The sequence below is a fragment of the Physella acuta genome, unplaced genomic scaffold (genome assembly GCF_028476545.2).
Source record: "Physella acuta isolate Inbredline_101_S28 unplaced genomic scaffold, ASM2847654v3 ptg000096l, whole genome shotgun sequence".
NCBI lineage: Eukaryota > Metazoa > Mollusca > Gastropoda > Physidae > Physella > Physella acuta.
The window spans coordinates 47,054-72,359 of record NW_026731616.1 but is presented as its reverse complement, the minus strand read 5'-3'; the positions used below and the strand labels follow the sequence as shown (position 1 = coordinate 72,359).

Here is a 25,306-nt window from a genome sequence, read left to right as displayed (position 1 = left end):
TTTGTTTTTATTGTCTTATAATTTTATATTATATTGTATTGTATAAGGTTAGGTGTCGGTATATTGTATTTTTATATAGCGCTGCCCTTCATTATTTTATATTCACAAGTAACTGATTTTTAAATTGTTAAGTGATAAAGTTGGCTGAAAAGGCTCACACGTATCTTTGTTAATTGAAAACGAGGCTTTGCTATTGCTTTTTAAGAATATGTAACAAGCGATTTTTGCAACAATAAATTTGTCTTGCTGTATTTTTTTTATAAAATCGTAACATTTCTTCAGTACTGAATTGTACTTTGTTTCACTAATAGAAGAGGTGGTTATGTATTGTCAGTGGCGTCTCTAGGTCGAGTGCAACCCGGTGCGGTAACCGAGGGTGTAACACCCCCCCCCTCCCCAACAAAGTTGCATTTCCGGTTTGATGTCATCTGTTTCCCCTACTATTTTAATTATTTTTTTCTAAATAAAACAATATTTTACTAGAATTTTACGACTTTTTGTAACGTGGTGACACCCCTGAATGGTGTCAACCCCCCACCCCACTCTCCACCTACCCAGTCCCCCTCCTCGTGACTCTCCTGCGTAACGTTATTAGTAAGTAATAGGTGAGTCGAGTGTAATTTTTTCTGAATTGTATAATATGTGTGTGCGACACCTCGAGACGCAGTCACTAAAGAGACCCGGATACAAAAACTCTACGGAATCACATTGTATTAAATTATTCCAGACCTGCCGCATAATCCATAAAAACAACATCAATAAGCCATCAATACATCGTCAGCAGCTCAATAATGGCAGTCAGCAATTTAAAGGGAATGAACTCATACACGCAAGTGTGTTTAAATAACAATATCTTTACACATGCCAATCAATATCTACTGGATATTTTTCTTAAACAAACTGATTCGGCACCTAAATACTAATAAACACTCCCACGCTTAGTTTAAATAAAGGTTAGATGATGACGTGTGGGTATTTATTGATTAATTTTATCAGTATTGTTTTAATTGTAAGGCGTGCTCGATTCGTAGAGCACTAGGCTACTCAAAGAATAATTTTAGGTTTTGGAATAGTTCCAATAGACTTTTCAAACAATAGTTTTAGGTTTGAAAATAGCCCCACTTGGCTTCTCACCGAATAATTTTAGATTTGAGAATAGCTGCTGCTAGATTTTTTTCAGACAGTTCATAGAGTACTACGGCAGCTAAGGTTTATCAATAAATAAAAATTTATAATTTAGCTCAGGGGAAGGAGAGTTTGCTTCTTTGGAGGAAAAAAATAGCTTACATGAATTGATTCTTGTTATATTCAGAACTTTCAAAAGACGGTTGGGGGGGGGGGGGGAATCTTCTTGAGAATTACTGTGGCCTACTTTGTAGAAAGTGGATCAGAACTAGTTTACAAAATGTCATGTTTTGACATCTTTCTTAGAGATGTTGAAATCCTTTCAGCGGTATAGCTACACAACCCCCTTCCCCTCACCTTACACACACTTTATTTAGTAAAGGGAAAGCGTGATCGGGCAGTAGAGCGCAATAGTGCTAACCCAGTAGTTTCGAGTTCAAATCCCGTGCCCAAGCCCATACCAGCTCCAATGCGTACCTGACTCGCAATATAAAAAATAAAGGTACCAGAGCGTAGAATTATCAGCACCATCCTTTGGATATACCGAGGTCACGGAAACAGGTAAAACGTCACAGAAAACTCTACTTAACCTACCCTAGTGACAGTCAGATCCGCAAGAGTATTTTTCATCTTTCTTTCCCCCCCCCCCCCCCCCTCCTTTTTTCTGCAATCAACAACCACACCCTACCAACTCCACTGCAATCACCTCAGCTATCTCCCCCACCCCCTCCACCCCCTTCCCAAGACCCAGACCATCACGTGAAATAATTTGAGCTCACTCCCCAACATAAATTCCCCCCTTCACACATTTTTTTACACCTAGTTTAAAAAGTCACAAGCAAAACAAACTCACGCAGCAAACAAATCGATTATTTCAAAATGTCAAACTTAAAAATAAAACTACTCAAACGGCGAATTTCCGCTGGACAAGCAACCATGACCCACTGCAGCTTTAAACACCAAACATTTTTTTTTCCCACTCTCCATCGATTAAAGAGCGCATAACCGCCATATTGGTGTTCACGTACCTAGAAAAAAAAAGGGGCCGTAACCGAAGCCTCATTTGGTACATCACTTTAGTTTTAGCTTGAAATTGATTCCCCTTCAAAAACTCGATGTCGTCTGTTTGGGCAGAACCGAAATTCTTTGTTGCGCCGGTAGACCGGCGATATCACCACACAAATTTCCCATTAACATTGATCGGATTAGCAATGGGCGGGAGAACACAGCTTTTGATGACGTCATACCTGCTCATTTTTTCCAGATGGTTTGTGGGTAAAAAAAAATAACAAATATGCAAATACTGACTATAAATATGAATATACTAGGGGTTGATATTTCTAAACGCTGTGTACTTATGAATATTAAAATGTGTTGCGTTTACATATTAATACAAGATGTCGTCCATAAATTACCTTACGCAAGGAAAATGTGGATTTAATTCTTTTATTTTTTTGATGAGGTGAGTAGTGAATTAAATCGACTAAAAAGCCTGATGGGCTTGTGTGGGATGAAACTACCGGACGCTTAAAATTACTTAAGGATGACCATGTTCAAAATATGTATTTTCTTTATAAATTATATATATATATATATATATATATATATATATATATATATATATATATATATATATATATATATATATATATATATATATATATATATATATATATATATATATATATACGCACATATACATATGTATATATATATATATATATATATATATATATATATATATATATATATATATATATATATATATATATATATATATATTCTATTTAGTCCCGGTGATGGGGCGTGAACGTGCTGAGGGGTCGGGGGTGACGTAATACTTGCTTGTATAAGCAACTTATATTGAACTGTAGTTATTTAGCACTTTAGATACATTTTATTTTTGTATATCTTGTGATAAAAAATGGTCTGTATACTAGATGCCGTGCAGTCATTTAATGTATTAGAAGCATACTGTACTTTCAATAGAGAAAAATACAATTTGAAGGGGGCGTGCAGGTTGCAGTTCTGACGTCATTTTCTGACTTTTTGTGGCGATTTAGAAATACAAGGGGGTTTGGGGATGGAGGGGGGGGGGTTAAAAACGTTCAAGGAAATCCCAACCTAAGGGATTCTCCAAATAGTTCCTGACCGGACGCTAAAGTAAAACGCCGCATGTGTTCTGTGTTATGAAATGCTCCTTTTTGAATCTCTGTAAACGCCCTTCATTATTGGGTTGTCTTTGAATAGCCTCGAGATATAGCCGGATATGATTTTTTTTGTTGCGTCATTGTCGTCTTTAAGAGAGGGGGAAAAAAAAGAAATTTCGTTTATGATATTTCGGTTTTTTTTTTTTTACTTTTCTGAGTTGAGTTTGTAAGAGAATTCATGAAAATTTAATCTTCAATCTTAGAGAGTTGACTCGGTTTAATTGTAATCCTCTTTTTTGTTTTATTTAAGGTAATTGCGTAACAATTTTTAACACGTTTGTGGAGCCATTTAAAGACCACGATATTCAAAAAAGCATTGATTTATAATAAACAAACTTAGGAATAAACCTAAACTTAACTCTAAACCTAATCCTAAACTTATTTTTTTTAAATCTCAAACTAAATTTAAAACTAATCGCAAACAAAACTATAATACTAAATATAACCATAGAACTTAACTAATTCATCAACCAAAATTTAAACCTAAACTCTAATCAAAAACTTAACGCAATCATAATAGTAGTAGAATAGTAGTGAAGTTCCTTTTCGAACCTGACGGTCCATGGGGCATGCTGTGTATAGTTATTATGTTTCTGTGACCTCGGCATACGAAGGGATAGTGTGGTCAGCACTATGCCTTAACTTTCCCTATAGCAAGTCAGGTACCCATCAGTGCTGAGAGAACTCAGGGACGTTCTACTAACACGAAACCAGTATTCGAACTCTAGAATTTCGTTTTAGCGATCGTACGCTCTACAATCCAACCACATCGCCCCACTATCGTAATCATAAACACTATCTAATTTATCAAACAAAATTTAACCTTCAACTTAAACCTCAATCAAACTACAACTCTAGATCTAAGTGCATTCCAGTGTACGTCTAGCCCAACACCACTACCTCCCGAAATTTTGAATTACAACTTGTTTCGTTCCCTTTTCTTTCAACTTTTTGCCTTGCCGCCTCTTAGTAGAGTAAATCAATATGTCTGCTGATCATAGTAATCGAATTACAAGAGATTTTCTCGGCCCAACCGATATCGTCTGCACCACATAAAGAATGGCGGACACCATTTATCAAAGGATTTTTTTTTACTTCAGAAACATTTTCTAGCTTCTGGCTAACGTTATGGTGTCTTGTTGAAGATTTGTACGCTAGGGGAAGATATGTTGGTCTAGTTTTTGTCCAAAGCTATGGGTGTCGGTTGAAGGGGCGCTAAGTAGGTCTAGTTTTTGGATAAAGCTATGGGTGTCGGCTAAAGGGGCGCTAAGTAGGTCTAGTTTTTGTCCAAAGCTATGGGTGTCGGCTAAAGGGGCGCTAAGTAGGTCTAGTTTTTGTCCCAAAGCTATGGGTGGGGTGTCGGCTAAAGGGGCGCTAAGTAGGTCTAGTTTTTGGATAAAGCTATGGGTGTCGGATAAAGGGGCTTTAAGTAGGTCTAGTTTTTGGATAAAGCTATGGATGTCGGTTGAAGGGGCGCTAAGTTGGTCTAGTTTTTGTCCAAAGCTATGGGTGTCGGTTGAAGGGCGCTAAGTAAATCTAGTATTTGGCTAAAGCTATGGGTGTCGGTTGAAGGGGTGCTACGTAGGTCTAGTTTTTGTCCAAATCTATGGGTGTCGGTTGAAGGAGCGCTAAGTAGGTCTAGTTTTTGTCCAAATCTATGGGTGTCGGTTGAAGAGGCGCTAAGTAAATCTAGTATTTGGCTAAAGCTATGGGTGTTAGGTTGAAGATTGGTAAGCTAAAGACCCCTAAGTTGGTCTAGTTTTTGTCCAAAGCTATGGGTGTTGGCCATCCCTTAAATTTGGCCAACGCTCGGATGTCTTGTATTGGGTCAATCTTATGGTCTAAGTGAGCACTGCCATATGGACTAGTTGCTATTTGGCTAAATGATGGTTCATGCCTATGTATGACCGATACTACGACCATGTATGTATTTATAGCCAAAGTACGGTCATATCCCTACTTTGCCAACACTACGGCCATGTTTCTAGTTGGCCAACTCTATGGCCATGTCTCTGTATGACTAGAACAAGGGCCATATTTATGACTTACAGCTATAACCATGTCTTTAGATGGCCATATATACGGCCATGTCATTACTTAGATGTAATACGCTGTCTTTCATTGGCCAAATATAGGCCATGTCTCAACTTGGCCAAATATAGGCCATGTCTCAACTTGGCCAAATATAAACCATGTCTCAACTTGGCCAAATATAGGGTCTTGTCTCAACTTGTCCAAATATAGGGTCATGTCTCAACTTGTCCAAATATAGGTCGTGTCTCAACTTGGCCAAATATAGGATCATGTCTCACCTTGGCCAAATATAGGTCGTGTCTCAACTTGGCCAAATATAGGCTGTCTCAACTTGGCCAAATATAGGCCATGTCTCAACTTGGCCAAATATAGGGTCACGTCTCAACTTGGCCAAATATAGGGTCATGTCTCAACTTGGCCAAATATAGGCCATGTCTCAACTTGGCCAAATATAGGGTCATGTTTGTACTTGGCCAAATATAGTGTGACGTCTCAACTTGGCCAAATATAGGGTCATGTCTTAACTTGGCCAAATATAGGATCATGTCTCAACTTGGCCAAATATAGGGTCGTGTCTCAACTTGGCCAAATATAGGGTCATGTCATAGCTTGGCCAAATATAGGCAATGTCTCAACTTGGCCAAATATAGGGTCATGTCTCATCTTGGCCAAATATACAGCTATATCTCAACTTGGCCAAATATACAGCTATATCTCAACTTGGCCAAATATAGGTTCATGTCTCAACTTGGCCATATAAACGGCCGTGGCTCAACTTGGCCAAAAAATAAGGCCATCTTTCAGACAGTTTAACTGCGAATGATCCTGTCTAAGCGGGTAATAATTTAATATAAAAAAATAACCGATAATTTTCTTCTCCGTGAATATGTGGAAAACTGAATTGAGAAGGGGTGGAGGGGGGAGGAAATCCAAAAATTGGCCGACGGCATCTTGTGGTAAAAATGATACGTTATTGCCTGGAGATGGTTGAGAAATTAATGAGTTAGAAAATTAATTAGCTCAATAAAAAAGAGGAAGATCGTTTCAAAATTATACCATGTACGTATAAATGCCGGATTTATAAGTTAATTAAAGGTCGTTAAAATTACTAAACTAATAAGAAGTATTAAGGAAAAGTACTAAAAAATGTAAGTACTTAAAAATCGTTTTAATAACAAGCTTTTCTTCTTGAATTTTAATGAAGGTATTCAATGGATAGTATATTGAACCGCGTTGTTATTTATAGTTATTAAATAGTTGTACATTAGATATTTAAAGAAACTTATTTATTTTCTACTTTAGTGCGTTATTAATTATACAAAAGCTTGATGCTAAAATAAAAAAAAGGATTGTACCATATATCTTAAATACTTTAGTGCGTTAATAATTATACAAAAGCGTGATGCTAGAATATAAAAGGATTGTAGCATATATCTTAAATACAAAATAAAGTTCCCTTTTCGAACCTGAAGGTCCTTGCTACTGTGACCTCGGCATATGAAGGGATAGTGTGGTCAGCACTATGTTCAGCCGTCTTTACGTTAAATAAAGTAAGTTAGGTACCCATCAGAGCTGGGTGGACTCAGGGAAGGTCTACTGACAATAACCCGGATTCGAATTCTAGAACTCCACTTCTACACCACGCCATTCCATACAACGTGTATATATTTGTACGATATAACTGAAATACAGATTACTTGTATAAAATTTTTGACAACAAATTTATTTTATTATTTTGTATTTCAGACACGACCAACAACAAACCCCTGTCGTTTATTTACATTCAACAACGCTTCAAACAATGGTCGGTGAATTCATAATTTATCGCCCAAACAACCCGGATCAAGGCAAATTTCCACGAACAAACAGATGTCTTTTTATCGTCTGCGTCATCGAGTGCTTGAACGTGTCGTCTGCCGATCAACGCCGGGGCGTCGAGTTAATCCTCCCGGGGCGCGCCTGCTGAAAACACCATGAATAATTACTCCGTGGACCCCACGCTAACACCGGGGTCTCGCTTTGAGGACGAGTTCAACTGCACCGGAAACTGCTCGGATGTCGAAGAAGAAATCTGGCAGCCTGCTGTCATTCAGCGCGTGACGACCATCGTTTTCAGCATGGTACTCACGTTGTTCGGAAACACCGTTATCATCCTCATGCTAACCTGCAGCCGATACCGGAAACGGAACAGCCGTGTGAATATTTTTATCATCCATCTCGCGATTGGAGACCTGACGGTGTGTTTTTGTACAATGACGACGGAAATTTTATTCGTGGCTTTCGGGAAATGGGTTCTGGGTCCTCTTCTTTGTAAACTCCTGCCGTATTTTCAATGTATAACGCTGGCTAGTACAACTTTTATACTGACGTCCATGAGTTTCGATCGATATCTGGCAATCTGCAAACCGCTCAAATACCGGGCCACCACCGCGCGGGCTAAAAAATTCATCGCTGTTTCATGGATTCTGGCTTTCATTCTCGCCATCCCGCAGTTGTTGATTTTTGTTGAAATTGAAGAAAGAAAAGGTGGACGTGTGTCAATGCAATGCGTGACAAAAGGCTACACGGCTCTATGGCAGAGGATGTTGTACTTCACATTCCTAACCTGTTATGTTTTTATCGTCCCCATCATCCTTATCTCCTTCTGCTACATCAGCATCGTCTGCGTGGTTTCCAAAGCCAGTCGGGTTGTTCAAAACTCGCAAAACAATAATTATTCTTTACGACGTTCGCACTGCACGAGATCCAAGTCCACATTCCCCCGCGCTAAGATAAAAACATTGAAGATGACGTTCGCGATTATAGCAACTTTTATAGTCTGCTGGACGCCTTATTTCGTGACGACGTTAATCCGAATCTACAGCGATTATAAAATCCACGTTCCCGCGGAGGTTATGGCTTTTGTAGAATCCGTTACGTTTATTCAAAGTGCTTTCAATCCGTTAATCTACGGTTGTTTTAATATCAAGATCAAACGAGGATTGTTGGAGTTGTTTTGTCCGCATCATGAGAAACTTCTAAGACGTTCTCCAAGTTATCGAAGCCCGGGGTTATGCATGTCTGTTTCAAGTGGGGTCGGCCATCACCAGAGACCTGTGTACGAAATGAAATTGTGCGCGAAGTCCAGACTACGAGATAACATTGCGCCGAACAACGCTTCGAATTCAGACAGCGGAAATTCCTTGGAGCGCATTGGTCGAGGGTCGAGCGTTGTTACTGTGACCGAGGAGAATAAGAACGGGGTGAGGCTTCGAGTTCGGTTCGCCACTAAGGACCAATGCCGGTGTCTATCAAGCGACGGATTGGAGTTCTACAACTCGGAGAGCTCTCTACCGTATGAGTTTCTAAACGGCGTGCATGGCTCGAAAGTAGCTATTTATAAACACCACTCGCTTCAGCAGCTCTATAAATAGAATTATCGAGATGCGATAAAAATTTGTGATACGTAATGGATTTTGGCATTATTGTGTTGGTTGTCGTTGAGCAGGCTTCAACATCTTGGTGTTCTTTTCATTCCCTTGCAGCTAAAGACGGATGAGAGCCAATGAAATAGAAAAATAATTCCAAATGGACGTTAGATCATTGTGGTTGTTTGTTGTTGTTTTTTTTTTCATTTTTTTTTCTTTGCTATATTTTATTTTAACGCATACTAGAAACAAAAATGACCATGTAATTGTAAAAATGTATAGAGATATCACCATATTAATTAAGCCTATGGACATTTTTTTACCATTCTGTAATGTTAATTAAAATTTATGGTAAAGCTATCGATTGTGTTGGAATTGAATAGAATTATTTGATTTTTTTTTCTCTCTCACTGGGGAGATGTGGAAGGAGGGGGGGGGGGACAGAGAATTGATCGCAGGATGATAAACCAGCTCCATCAACACGATGTCACATTAGCAACGCTCAATACAAACAAATAGAATCAGGGGCGCAGCCAGGGTTGTATGCAAGGACTGGGGACAAAAATAGCCTTAGACATTGACTACCGTCTCCATCCCCCCACCCCCCAAACAGAAATGCATTGATGTGATTTCTAGAATGTAGTTAACCTTATTGAAATCCAGATGAAAGCTGGAGGAGGAAGGGGAGGGGGAGGAGATTGCTCCCTATCTCCTTATAGATAATGTTACAATGTGAGATATGGAGAGGGTTGAAGGACAATGAACGCATGAGACGATGATCCAATGCAATTATAACTCAAGACGGTGTTTGTTCATTTCATCTTTTAATTACACTATTTCAATACACAACGGACACGACTACATCGACGACGATAGACGAAGACATTCTCACACCAACACCACAGGACGAAGACATCCACACACCAACACCACAGGACGAAGACATCCACACACCAACACCACAGGACGAAGACATCCACACACCAACACCACAGGACGAAGACATCCACACACCAACACCACAGGACCAAGACATCCACACACCAACACCACAGGACGAAGACATCCACACACCAACACCATGACATCCACACACCAACAACACAGGACCAAGACATCCACACACCAACACCACATGACGAAGACACCCGCACACCAACACCATGACATCCACACACCAACAACACAGGACGAAGACACCCACACACCAACACCACATGACGAAGACATCCACACACCAACACCATGACATCCACACACCAACACCACAGGACCAAGACATCCACACACCAACACACCAACACCACAGGACGAAGACATCCACACACCAACACCATGACATCCACACACCAACACCACAGGACCAAGACATCCACACACCAACACACCAACACCACAGGACGAAGACATCCACACACCAACACCACAGGACGAAGACATCCACACACCAACACCACAGGACGAAGACATCCACACACCAACACCACAGGACGAAGACATCCACACACCAACACCACAGGACCAAGACATCCACACACCAACACCACAGGACGAAGACATCCACACACCAACACCACAGGACGAAGACATCCACACACCAACACCACAGGACGAAGACATCCACACACCATCACCACAGGACGAAGACATCCACACACCAACACCACAGGACGAAGACATCCACACACCAACACCACAGGACCAAGACATCCACACACCAACACACCAACACCACATGACGAAGACATCCACACACCAACACCATGACATCCACACACCAACACCACAGGACCAAGACATCCACACACCAACACACCAACACCACAGGACGAAGACATCCACACACCAACACCACAGGACGAAGACATCCACACACCAACACCACAGGACGAAGACATCCACACACCAACACCACAGGACGAAGACATCCACACACCAACACCACAGGACCAAGACATCCACACACCAACACCACAGGACGAAGACATCCACACACCAACACCACAGGACGAAGACATCCACACACCAACACCACAGGACGAAGACATCCACACACCAACACCACAGGACGAAGACATCCACACACCAACACCACAGGACGAAGACATCCACACACCAACACCACAGGACGAAGACATCCACACACCAACACCACAGGACGAAGACATCCACATACCAACACCACAGGACCAAGACATCCACACACCAACACCACAGGACGAAGACATCCACACACCAACACCACAGGACGAAGACATCCACACACCAACACCACAGGACGAAGACATCCACACACCAACACCACAGGACCAAGACATCCACACACCAACACACCAACACCACATGACGGAGACATCCACACACCAACACAACAGGACGAAGACATCCACACACCAACACCACAGGACCAAGACATCCACACACCAACACACCAACACCACATGACGGAGACATCCACACACCAACACAACAGGACGAAGACATCCACACACCAACACCACGACATCCACACACCAACACCACAGGACGAAGACATCCACACGCCAACACCACATGACGAAGACATCCACACACCAACACCACAGGACGAAGACATCCACACACCAACACCACATGACGAAGACATCCACACACCAACACCACAGGACGAAGACATCCACACACCAACACCACATGACGAAGACATCCACACACCAACACCACATGACGAAGACATCCACACACCAACAACACAGGACCAAGACATCCACACACCAACACCACATGACGAAGACATCCACACACCAACACCACATGACGAAGACATCCACACACCAACAACACAGGACCAAGACATCCACACACCAACACCACAGGACGAAGACATCCACACACCAACACCACAGGTCGAAGATATCCACACACCAACACCACAGGTCGAAGACATCCACACACCAACACCGCAGGACGAAGACATCCACACACCAACACCACAGGACGAAGACATTTACACACCAACACACCAACACCACATGACGAAGACATCCACACACCAACACAACAGGACGAAGACATCCACACACCAACACCACGACATCCACACACCAACACCACAGGACGAAGACATCCACACACCAACACCACATGACGAAGACATCCACACACCAACACAACAGGACGAAGACATCCACACACCAACACCACGACATCCACACACCAACACCACAGGACGAAGACATCCACACACCAACACCACATGACGAAGACATCCACACACCAACAACACAGGACCAAGACATCCACACACCAACACCACATGACGAAGACATCCACACACCAACACCATGACATCCACACACCAACACCACATGACGAAGACATCCACACACCAACAACACAGGACCAAGACATCCACACACCAACACCACAGGACGAAGACATCCACACGCCAACACCACAGGACGAAGACATCCACACACCAACACCACAGGACGAAGACATCCACACACCAACACCACAGGACGAAGACATCCACACACCAACACACCAACACCACATGACGGAGACATCCCCACACGAACACCACAGGACGAAGACATCCACACACCAACACCACAGGACGAAGACATCCACACACCAACACACCAACACCACATGACGGAGACATCCACACACCAACACCACAGGACCAAGACATCCACACACCAGCACCACATGACGAAGACATCCACACACCAACACCACAGGACGAAGACATCCACACACCAACACCACAGGACGAAGACATCCACACACCAACACCACAGGACCAAGACATCCACACACCAACAACACAGGACCAAGACATCCACACACCAACACCACAGGACGAAGACATCCACACACCAACACCACAGGACGAAGACATCCACACACCAACATCACAGGACGAAGACATCCACACACCAACACACCAACACCACATGACGAAGACATCCACACACCAACACAACAGGACGAAGACATCCACACACCAACACCACGACATCCACACACCAACACCACAGGACGAAGACACCCACACACCAACATCACAGGACGAAGACATCCACACACCAACACCACAGGACGAAGACATCCACACACCAACACCACAGGACGAAGACATCCACACACCAACACCACATGACGAAGACATCCACACACCAACACCACAGGACGAAGACATCAACACACCAACACCACAGGACCAAGACATCCACACACCAACACCACAGGACGAAGACATCCACACACCAACACCACAGGACGAAGACATCCACACGCCAACACCACAGGACGAAGACACCCACACACCAACATCACAGGACGAAGACATCCACACACCAACACCACAGGACGAAGACATCCACACACCAACACCACAGGACGAAGACATCCACACACCAACACCACATGACGAAGACATCCACACACCAACACCACAGGACGAAGACATCAACACACCAACACCACAGGACCAAGACATCCACACACCAACACCACAGGACGAAGACATCCACACACCAACATCACAGGACGAAGACATCCACACACCAACACACCAACACCACATGACGAAGACATCCACACACCAACACAACAGGACGAAGACATCCACACACCGACAACACGACACCCACACACCAACACCACAGGACGAAGACATCCACACACCAACACCACAGGACGAAGACATCCACACACCAACACCACAGGACGAAGACATCCACACACCAACACCACAGGACGAAGACATCCACACACCAACACCACAGGACGAAGACATCCACACACCAACACCACAAGACGAAGACTTCCACACCCTCACGCGACAACACCAAGACTGATTTCAACTCCTTCCCCTCGCAACCAAATCATACTCTCACACGTCACATCCTCAGTGGCGTAACTAGTGGAGGGCGGGCGGGGCATCCGCCCCGGGCGCCGACCCTAAGGGAGCGTCAAAAGGGGTAGAAACATTACTTTAAAAACTCGTTTTAAGCTAAAGTATTGAATTATACACAGTCAAATTTACACACTGTGTTAACTGTTTTCTATATCCATTTTGAGGCACTGAAATAGAAAATGTTACGGTATAGTAACGGGTAAGAAGCGCAACAAACCTTTTCAACTAGCACTTTTTCGCTGACAGGAATAACGATATATAGAAATGGGAGGGAGGGGGCGCAAAATTGGTGGTCTGCCCCGGGCGCCGGAATAAGTCGCTACGCCTTTGCACATCCTTACTTGACTCATCACATTCAACATCTCTCATTTCCATTCAATACACTAAAATACCATTCACAACATATAGTCTATGAATGCAGCCATACTCCTAGTGGAATAGGAGTTTTAAGTTTTGAGATTCTTTCTTCGTAGGAAAGGAAAAATGGGTTAACGTGGTTGTGTGGTAGAGTATTCGACTGCTAACCCGAAAGTCTGAAGTTCGAATCCCGGGTTTAAATCCGTAGAACGTCAATAAGTCCGCCCAGCTCTGATGAATATGTTATCCAAGTTAGGGAAAGTTTTGAAAGGGGACTTAACTTGTTTACCTTTTCAAAAAATGGTATATATGACCAGGAAACTGGGGATCGCACTGACCAGATTATCCTTGCACATGCCGTGGTCACTGAAATAGGCGAACTCTACTTCACCTGCCCAACGAACTGCCAGGCTCGAAATGGTACTTTGCCTGAAGAGGAAGGGACTCCGCAAATGGGAATTCCCAATAACAAGAACGAAAGAGATGAACGACATTGAGTTAAAAATTATTATTTAATTGCGTTATTGTAGAGTGTGGGGGGGGGGGAAGGGAGGCGGATTGTTCCGTCATTTTAGGTTTGTTCAGACTGGTTTATATTCAAGACGGTACTGGGTGGCCTAGAGGTAGAGCGCTAGACTGCTTACCCGAAAGTAACGAGTTCGAATCTGAATTAAAGTCAGTTTCACGTCCCTGAATCCACCCAGCTCTAATGGGTACCTAACTCACGTTAGGAAAAGGAAAGTCAACTGGGAATAGTGCAGACCACACAATCCCTTCATATGCCAAGGTCATAAAAACAGGTGAACTCTACTTCACTTGCCCCAAGGACCGTCGGGTTCGAACAGGGAACTGTACTTTTACAGGCTAATAGTGAAGCTGAGTGACTATAGGGCTGGTAAGTAGGTCACCAACCAGATATTGTGAGATATGGACAGCATCGAAGGACAATGTACGCAGGAGACGATGATCTATTGCAATTATAATTCTTCGGCTCAATAAAACCTGCATGAGCCATAGAACTGGTTGGTGACCTACTTACCAGCCCTATAGGGAAGTGACAGGTTGTTATAGGGTTGTTATACAGACGTCATATAGAGTATGACGAACGGAAAGGCTCCTATTATTAGTCCATCATACTATGAACTAGCTTCTATTTGTATTATACAAATGTGTTTGTGTAATAGCTTGGCAATCAGGACCTAGTGCTACTTATAATGCGAACTAGGCGGTCGCCTAGGCCGCCATCCCTATGGGGGCGCAAAACTTTTAATCTCTATTATCGAAAAGTACCTGACAATTAATAACTTTTATAAAGGAGTAGCGATCTATTTCGGCACCCAGGACGAACTATAAATGTTGCACCTCCACCCCAAAATGAGGTCTATATAGGCCTATATTTATTCGCGATGGTGATAATGCAACCCCACCTCCCTAATTTGGAAAGGTCGGGGCGCTTTTTACCAGTCACTTTGCCTTTTTAATTTGGTGTCAAATAATTGAGGTAGAAAACGATTAAATAAGTTCGTAATTTAAATTTCGAACATTTTAATAGGGCTTGTAAGTCTCGTTTTCTCTGACTTTGAATTAGAAATCTGTCCTGGTGTATAGAGTTTTGTAATGGGGTGTTCAAAGTATTGTCACTTGTTTGGTACGTTTTGATGAATCGTTTAGATTAGGGAGTGACGGCGGAAGGCTGTTGCTGATATTGTTTCGTAGGTATAAAGTATCTAAGTGTTAAAGTGTCGTATTTTTTATTTGGCTGTTGTGTAGTTGAAGGTCTAGCGGAATCTGATTAGTAGGAGAGAAATGAGAATGTAGGTGATGAAGTATCGTAGTTCTGTACTTCGGGAGTATCGATTCTTGTGGTATTAAGGTATCGAATTATTTGACTGTGAAAGAGTAGTATTAGGTCAAGTGAAATCGTTGTTGATTTGGAGTACCGTTTGTAGAGTTTGGTGAAGTTAAACGAGTTCTGTCGTAGTTCTGGAGCATCGAGTCTAGTTATGTTTAGGTATCGAAGTTTGATATGTGTTGTGAATGTAGTAGAGTATATCGCGTAGTCGAGTGTATCATAAGTTAGATGATTTCAGTACGGAACACACTACAAAGAAAGGTAGGAGTTTGAAAAATCTTTAGTTTTTTATGAATGAATCTATATTACCACTCTTAAAGTATTAATATATATTAAATATGATGGAATTTATAACTAACCGTAAACTTTGTTTTTTCGAATTAAAATTATTTTTTATATTGAATCAATAATTCTAGAAATGTCTAAAACAGCTACCCGTGTTTGATTTTTTTCAAAGACGTCCCGTTATTTAGGGGATCCAAAATTTGACATAGATTTACAGTATTTCATGAGATGTATTACTTATGAATTTCATCAAAATTGAATAGAAGTATGTTATAATAAAGCTAACGTTTTTAGAATTTCAAACAAAACACACAGTTAAGTATTCAATAGATAAAATATATTGTTTTTACAAGATTACATATAAAAGATGTGTTATAATTATTACGTAATGAAATTTAGAGCATTTTATTGTGTTTTCCAAACATGTCTTAGTTACACTTCATTAATTTAGCAATTCTTGTGAAAGTTATTTCCCTTGGGTAAAATTTTGTTATTTGGATTTTGAAATGGGAGATAATTCGTTGCTTAACTTTACATTCATTTCAAGCTCCTGCGCTTTAGGTTGACCTCTTACATATAAAAATAATTTTAAGTTATTATTTATTCCTTTAAAAATTATATAGAGCTTAAGTTCTAAACAAAATAGTTTCGTAGGTTTTTTTAGCATTATCAAGTTGAAAAACAAATACATCAGTAGCCGTTGTAGATTGCAATACTTAATGTTTGTAGACATACAGTCTTAGGTGTAAGTTAAACATCTAATTAATTGTGTTTTCTAATTTTAACCCTCTCCTAAGGAATTGATAAATAACAATTTTAGGCTGGAATCTATAACATTTATAACCTTTTATTTTTCAAAAACAAAAAAAAAATCGTTACATAATCACACAATATAGACATTTACCAACTATAACTAAAGACAGTCAAGCTTAAAACAGTTAAGTTCCGTTTTGGAACTCACCTTGGGAGGACTGCAGAGAATCGAACACTACAAGAACTTTTTTTTCAGTGGTTTTTTCCAGACCTTTTTCCCTCGGGAGGGGAAGCACTTAAAATTTGTCTATGGGGGGTGGGGGGGGGGGGCTATGTCGTAAAGTACAAAGTAGACTCGTGGACAGCAACAATTTCAATAAAACGTGATTACGCTTGCAAACTGGAATTAGTGGAATCAGTACAAACTTTTGCAACGAAGAAGGCTTGTAAAATTTGATTTTAATGTCTACATTTAACGTTTATGCAATTGATAATAAATTAATATGTCACTTTCAATTAATTGTTTTCTTATACATATGTTTTAGCAATTAATTTGTGTGAAAGGGGGCGTTTTAATAAGTTTTATCTAGGGCAGGGGTCGGCAACCTTTTGAGGCGGAAGAGCCAAAAGTTACAATTTTCAAAATTTCCCTGGTTTTAAAGAGCCACTAACATTTTTTTTATTTCAAATATTTTATTTTTTATTAAGATTATTAGTAATTGTTAAAGGAGCTGGAGAGCCGCATCTTGATATCAAATGAGCCGCATGCGGCTCGCGAGCCGCAGGTTGCCGACCCCTGATCTAGGGCGCTAAATAACCTGGCGCCGGCACTTTTGGCAATGTATAAATTTATACTATCTTCTTCTTCGTTCTTGATTTTAATGTTGGAAGGGATTCCTTCCAACACAATTAAATATACGTGTCAACTGGTTATGCGCCATTTAGGTCGTTAACTCTGATTTCAGCCTGCTTTTGTTTTTGGATTTGCTTCCGTAGCCTTTGTCCAACCAAGAACAAACTACAAGGCAGCAGTTTTTTTTTGAGTTGTCTCTCCTATATGTGCGTGCCTATGAGTGTATGTATGTGTTTGAGTGTGTGTGAGTGTATGTCAATGTATGTGTATGTGCCTATGTGTGTGGATGCGAGTGTATCTTGGTGTCTGTGTGTCTGTGTGTGCGTCTGTGTGTGTGAATGTGTCTCTGTGCGTAAGTCTGTGTGTGAGTCTGTGGGTGCTATGTGTGTCCGTGTGTCTCTAGATTGTGTCTATATGTGTTTGTGTACGTGTGTGTGTTTTGTATACGTGTGTGTGTGTTTGAGTGTGTCAGTGTGTCTCTAGATTTTGTCTATATGTGTGTGTACGTTTGTGTTTTTGTGTACGTGTGTGTGTTTGTGTACGTGTGTGTGTTTGTGTACGTGTGTGTGTTTGAGTGTCTCCTTGTGTCTCTATAATGTGTCTATGTGTGTGTATGTGTGTACACATGCAGAGCTACTGCGCCATAACATACAGCTACTTTCACAAAACCGAAACTTGAATGCACCCAGAGAAATGTACACAATTGAATATGAATATTAAGCTACGCCATCTCCGTTTCTCCACGTATCAATATAATCTTTTTGTGTTAATTAATTTTTTTTAATATTTCATTTGTTTCGTAAAAAATGAAAGAAACAGCATTCGGATTTATTTTTTTTTTAAGAAATCCGATTATCTCAATAGCATTTCTCGGTTGTAATATAAAAAAAAAATTTTGTGTCATTTTTTTTTTTTGTTTTATATTTTAAAAACATGCATTGAACTTTGTTAAAGCGATTTGAAAGCTGAAATTCTAAACTGTTTACATTTGAAACATAATTAATATTGAACGAAATTGCTTGAAAACACAAATTAAAATTTGACTACATTAGGTTTTTAAGTACAACTGACACGTGATAGAGTTCGAAAAAATAGCCAATTAATTTCTTTTTACAAATGTAATTCTTATTGGACACAATACTAGTTCAATGTCAAAATAACGTGTCTTTATTTTGATTGAGATTGATATACATTTTTTTTTAAGTTTTTGGTATCACAGCATCACATAGACGGCTGATTTAGAGATTTACTACGTAAAACATCACCGTAGGTGATTAGAATTCGTCAAAACAAAACTGGTAGTCAAGTTTTTTTAAACCATCCATTGATCCACTGTAATAACCTGGTTTAAAGACCAAGGTAGTCCATAAACTACGTCACACTCTGAGGGGAGAAGAAAATTGATGACTTTTTTGTTATGAAGTGCGACGGAGGGGGTGGGGGTCAAGGGGTTAGAAAATAGGAAGTCACACTTATGCATTTTTTAAATATTTGTTTTGTAAATTGAAACAAAAATGGATCTATGTATTCAGTGTTAACTGGAGTGGAATCGGTCAAATTTTTTTATAAAGAAATCGCCGACTAAAACTAATTGCAATGTGGGAGACGGTGTTGTAGGTTACAATTGTCTGTAACAGAACCCTTTTCCTATCACTAGCATGCTATGTCATGTCACACAAAGTCACAAACACCCCCCCCCCCCGTTATACCTTGTCACATTGACTGTGTCACAGCTCTGTCACATCATGTCACATAACCCCTGTCACAACTTGTCACATCGTTTCGGTCACAGCCTGTCACCGCTCCCTGTCACAGTTCTGTCACACCATGTATATCTTGTCGTATTGACTAGCTGACACACTATCAGCATGATCAGTGGAACTTGTTTCTTTGGGTAATCCACATTAAGTTCAATAAATATACAGCTGTTATCAAGCTTTAATCCTCCGATCTAAATCAAGTAGTCTATCCGACATACTCATTCAAGGTTCCTAACTCTAGACCAGTGGTTCTCAACCTGGGTTCGCTGAATCACTCTCTGGGGTTCGGCTGAAGTCAAGACACAACTGATTCCAGAGGCGTAGCGAGGGGGGGCGGGGGGGACATATGTCCCCGGGCGCCGACCTTAGGGGAGGGGGCGCCAAATTGAAAGTTTGAGGGGGGTGCAAATGAAAAGTTCGAGGGGGGTGCAAATCGAAAGTTTTTCCCCGGGCGCCGGGAAGGGTCGCTACGCCTCTGCCTGATTCGTATGATTCTCGATCGGATTTTATCAGTGTGGACGATAGAACTATTAAGAAGGGTTCGGGGAATGCGAATATAAACAGAGTTTATTTCAGGCATCTCTTTCCCCCCGACCCCCACCCCCAAAATATCAAGCGCCCCACCCCCATCCCCCTTGAGAAAAAAGTCTAGAACAAACACTGGATGTGAAACTTGGGGGAGGGGGGTACCAGAGTTTCTACCTGGGGTTTCTTCCCCCGAACGAAATTTAATGTATATAGAAAATATATACTTTTACCAGTGTCCGCCCCCCCCCCCCTCGGAGAATGTTGACCGCACCCTCCCCCCGAAAATATAGAGTTGCCCCCCCCCTCCCCGCCGGAGAAAAAAGTCTGGAAGAAACACTGTTCGGTACCCCTAAAAAGTGTAAGAACCACTGCTCTAGACTCAATCGATCCCAGATTCTACAGCTTGATAAGACTCACTTCTCAGTGTTAAATTTGTTTGCCGTAGTATGGGAATTTTATCTTTAGCGTTAATCTAATTCCGAAACTATAAATAAGACTGGGTATTCATGATTTCTATTTATATTCGTCAGGGGCGTAACGAAGTTAACTTCAGCTATTTATCCTTACACAAAATAACCTTATAATCTATACGTAGCCTTCGGCCTAATCCTTGCCCTAACCTTACCAAACATTCCAGCAAAACTATTCATACGTTACCCAATTATACAACCTACTACTTGTTTCGTATTTAAACATTGAAATAATTTTATATTCTACAACCCTCTAAGTGTACTCAACAGCAAGTGGAGAAAAAAAATCAATGAAACGAAGTCCCACTATGACCACTTCAACCCTTTAAAAACCAATTTTCTCCGATAAAATATTTCATTGATCTCGAACTATTTTTTTTTCGGTCAAATTTGCACTGCGCAAGTTCACGGACTCAATCGTCGTGCTCAAGTTTGAGTATCATTACGCGCGGGGGCCACACTGTACACAAAAAGAGGGTTTTATTCATTGATTATTCCACTACTTTCCCCCATTTTCAAGGGGGAAAATTTGGCTCGTTAACGGTTACATCATCGGCCATTTCCTTTTATGGCTCTTCAATAGCGATTATCAGCACGCCAATCACCAGGAAATGTGTTTAACTACTTCAAAGGGGCACTGGTCATTGAGCTGATCGAGCAGCGATGCCATTACATAGTGTGCTTTAATAGCCATCATATATATAGACCCGTATTTTGTATATAGATAGACTATATATATATATATATATATATATATATATATATATATATATATATATATATATATATATATATATATATATATATATATATATATATATATATAAATGCATTATATATATATATATATATATATATATATATATATATATATATATATATATATATATATATATATATATATATATATATATATATATATATATATATATATGCCTACACACATTTATAAAGACTAGATATATTTATATAAATGCATTATACATACATACATATATATATATATATATATATATATATATATATATATATATATATATATATATATATATATATATAGGCCTATATTTACACACACACACATATATATATATATATATATATATATATATATATATATATATATATATATATATATATATATATATATATATATATATATATATATCTGTATCAGCCCCAACCTATCAGTAACGTCATTGCGTAAGCAACACCAGGCTAACTACAAGATAGATCTGGCAGCTAATATAACAGATGAAGTACTTGGGTTTCTAGTGCAAACAAATATGAAGGATTACGCGATCAACGCCACTTTCCTTTTTCTTTTTTTCTTTTTTAGATAGCAGACAGAACAGTGTAGTGGGGAAATGAAGGAAGACCGCAACGACGTTTAAGAAATAAAATATAAAATGGCATTTTTTTTTTTAAGAAACAATTTGCACTTCCATTTTCGAAATGGAACAGACACTGCAAAATGTAAAAAAAAAAATTCAATTTAGTTATTTCATCTGCGATTTTATTTTTACTGGTAAAGTAATCGTATAAAAGCAATTTTAAAAGTAAAATGTAACATTAAAAACAAACAGCAATCCAAGGGAAGTAAGTCTTATTCAAGGGAAATTACTCTGTACAGTGCAAACAATCAACGTAATGCACCTCGTTAGGCAGCATCGTAAAATTTAAAATAAATACAGCTTTAGTGCTGTTCGAATGCGGAATACTAGTCGGCTATTTGCTCGGCTTCCGTGCTTCGTAACAAAGCAAACGGATATTTTTTTCTGTTACAGGTTTTGGGTTGGACAAAGTTACAAAGGGGTAATCCATAAATGACGTAACTCTTTTTAATACGATTTTCCCCTCCGTCACACTATGTCACAAAAAGCCGCACCATCCCCATAAAATGACGTCAAACCTCATCCTACAACCCCCCCCCCCTCCCAAAAAAAAGAATTGCATTTTAATTACTTATTTTTAACACATAGTTCTTTTTTTTAAATATTTCTATTACAATTTATTAAAACAGTTATCTAAAACGCAAATCAAAGGCTAAAAATCCTTTTTCTAATGTTACTTTTTTAATGCAAAAGTGTGGCATCACACCATCTGAATCCCTCCATTCATCACTCACAAAATTACGGTCCCCTCCCCCCCCCCCCTTTCCTCCCTATGAGAATGACGTCATTTGTGGACGAACCCCAAAGATAAGACTAGAATGATCAGAGCTTGACATTAAGCAATGGTCACCTGGTACACCCAATAAAAGGAAGCTTTCTTCTTTTTCTACGCACACAAATTAGTAATTTAAAAAGTTTAATCTACTCTACAAAATAAAATTTAAAAATAAATTTAAAAAACCACCATACACACTCAATTTAGCAACATAGAGAACATACCAAAATAACAACGTATATGTTAGAATAAAACTATAAAATAACTATGAAAAGAATTTTTAATTAAATTCACAAAAGTAAAAGCAGAAGTGAAATACAAAGAGAAAAATTTAGTGGTAATGTAAAAACTTGTGCAGTAAAAGAAACGGCACAGTAAATATAAGAAATGGGTGGAGTGCCGAAATAAGAAAGTAGGAAAGGTGGTTGTAAAACGAATGTTGGTGCATCAATAATTGTAAAGTAGATAATGCATCATCTTATGTTTGTTGAGTACTATTTACGACAGACACAGTAGTGCACTACATGATAAATAACACACCAGTGCTCTTCTGTATTATGTGATCAGTACTGCCCCTTTTTTCAGTTATTGGTGACACCGTAGTGCCCTCCAGGTGACACGGTGACAATTTGTATATGCCACAATGTGCCAAATGGTGACACATTGTACCATATTGCCTTATTGGTGACACAGAGTCACTCTCCAGGTGACTGACAATTTGTACATGACACCATATGCCCCAAATGGTGACACATTGTGCCCTATAAGAGGCGCCCTCCAGGTGACACAGTGACAATTTGTACGAAATGCCATGTCTCAATTGGTGACACAATAGGTGCTATACATGACACCATATTGCCTTATTGGTGACACAGAGGCATCCTCCAGGTGACAACGTACTCATTACTGCCTCACTGGTGACTCAAGTGCTCTAAAAGTGACATCTTATTGGTGACACAATGTTGCACTAATTAGTTCCCTATTGGCGACCATTTTATAATGCAGAAAAATTCTGCCATGTGAGAGGCTAGCACAATTTCCAGCCACACTCTACTTTACCTACATCATCCCATGAATATATCCTATACCATCAACAGAAGCGTTATTAAATGAGTACTTAAACCCACCTACTCCTACCAGCAGTCATGATCTCTGCCTATCAACCACTCAGTTCCTCACAAACTTTTAAAAACTGCATTTCTAAAAATGTCAAAAAATTGAATCTTCCAAAAACAATTATTTTTTTATGTTTTACTTTGTTAAAAGTATTTTTTAAACTTCCTATATCTTTTGTTGAATATATGAGTAAGAAAAAAATATTTCAAGCTTAATTAAAGATCTTCAATCAGTAAACTAAAATTAAGTTGGATGCATCTAATTTTTGGGTCGAAACGTCCATAGTACTTGTAACTGTCTTTAACTTGTGAGGTAACTAATACTATCTGTTTTATTACTAATCTAATTTTTTATACAGCTTTTTTTTTATTTAAGTAGTAAACAGACTTATATTTTTCAAAGTCAGCAGTTATTGGGTACCTTGCATTACAGAATAAAAAATAAGGACTGTTGCAATTTGAATTAGCACCTGTTTTAACATAAAGATTATAACATAGATTAAAGCAGAGTCATAACAAACATAACAACAGAATAAATTAAGACTATAAGAGAAGATTAAGATAGTTTAAAGCAGATTACAACAGGTGCATTGAAAGTTCAACACAGATTATTAAAACAGCTTCATAGAGATTGAATCAAAGTTTTTAACATAAAAATCTCACAGATTAAGGTAGTTGTATAACAAAGTTTAAAACAGATTACATCAAATTTTATAACAGATTATAATATAAGACAGATAATAACATAAATTGAGATATCAGTTAATCCTGTGGATTTTGCCCATTGATTAAAATATTAAGCTTTCATATACTATTTTAAACAAAAATTAAATACTTTGATTCATTATACAAAGTGGAATATTTTTTCTCATGACTATTTACAACAAAATACGTTACAAGCTTATATACCTAACATGTGAAATAGGCCTTACCAAGCTAAGGTCACTCTTTTTACTAAACTAATGAACCTTAAGCTAGTGTTTGTTTACAACCAACAGAACTATATCATAAAAGCTAAAGTTTTGTTTTCTTAGCACAGGGGTTCCCAACATTTTTTGACTCTAGAGCACATTCTAAAATATCGGTAGGGTGGCGGGCACCACCTTTTTTAAATCGACAAACTCCTTCCATAACTTGTCTTTTTCCCATAATTTATTTTCTTATTTTCTTATGTTCTTATAGTCATAATGTATTTATAAATAATAAACAAAAATGTTTCAAAATAATAAAATAATTTGGCATTTTTTTTCAAATTGCATACACACAGAGAAATGTATTTACAAAACGTAAATAGTGCAGTCTGGCTCGCCGCTAGACAAGTTGGGACAAGTATCAAACATATTTAATAAACCTAGGCAGTCAAAAAAAAAAAAAATTAAAACTGTAAGAAATGAAATAAAATAAATCATATTTTAAAATAATGTTTATGAAAAAAATTCTGTCTCTGTCGAATAGTGAGAGGCGGGCATATACAAATTGTTC

The 25,306-nt window shown here is 39.4% G+C and overlaps 1 protein-coding gene across 1 annotated transcript in view; it reads left to right on the top strand.

The window, feature by feature from the left end:
• Nucleotides 1–9,008, top strand: part of LOC131929953 (gonadotropin-releasing hormone receptor-like) — a 40,735-nt gene extending 31,727 nt beyond the window's left edge. The window contains exon 2 of the mRNA XM_059286340.1: nt 7,116–9,008. Within this exon, the coding sequence (XP_059142323.1) occupies nt 7,343–8,782 (1,440 nt within the window). The 5' untranslated portion in view covers nt 7,116–7,342 and the 3' untranslated portion in view covers nt 8,783–9,008. The remainder of the gene's footprint in view (nt 1–7,115) is intronic.
• Nucleotides 9,009–25,306: the final 16,298 nt, after the last annotated feature.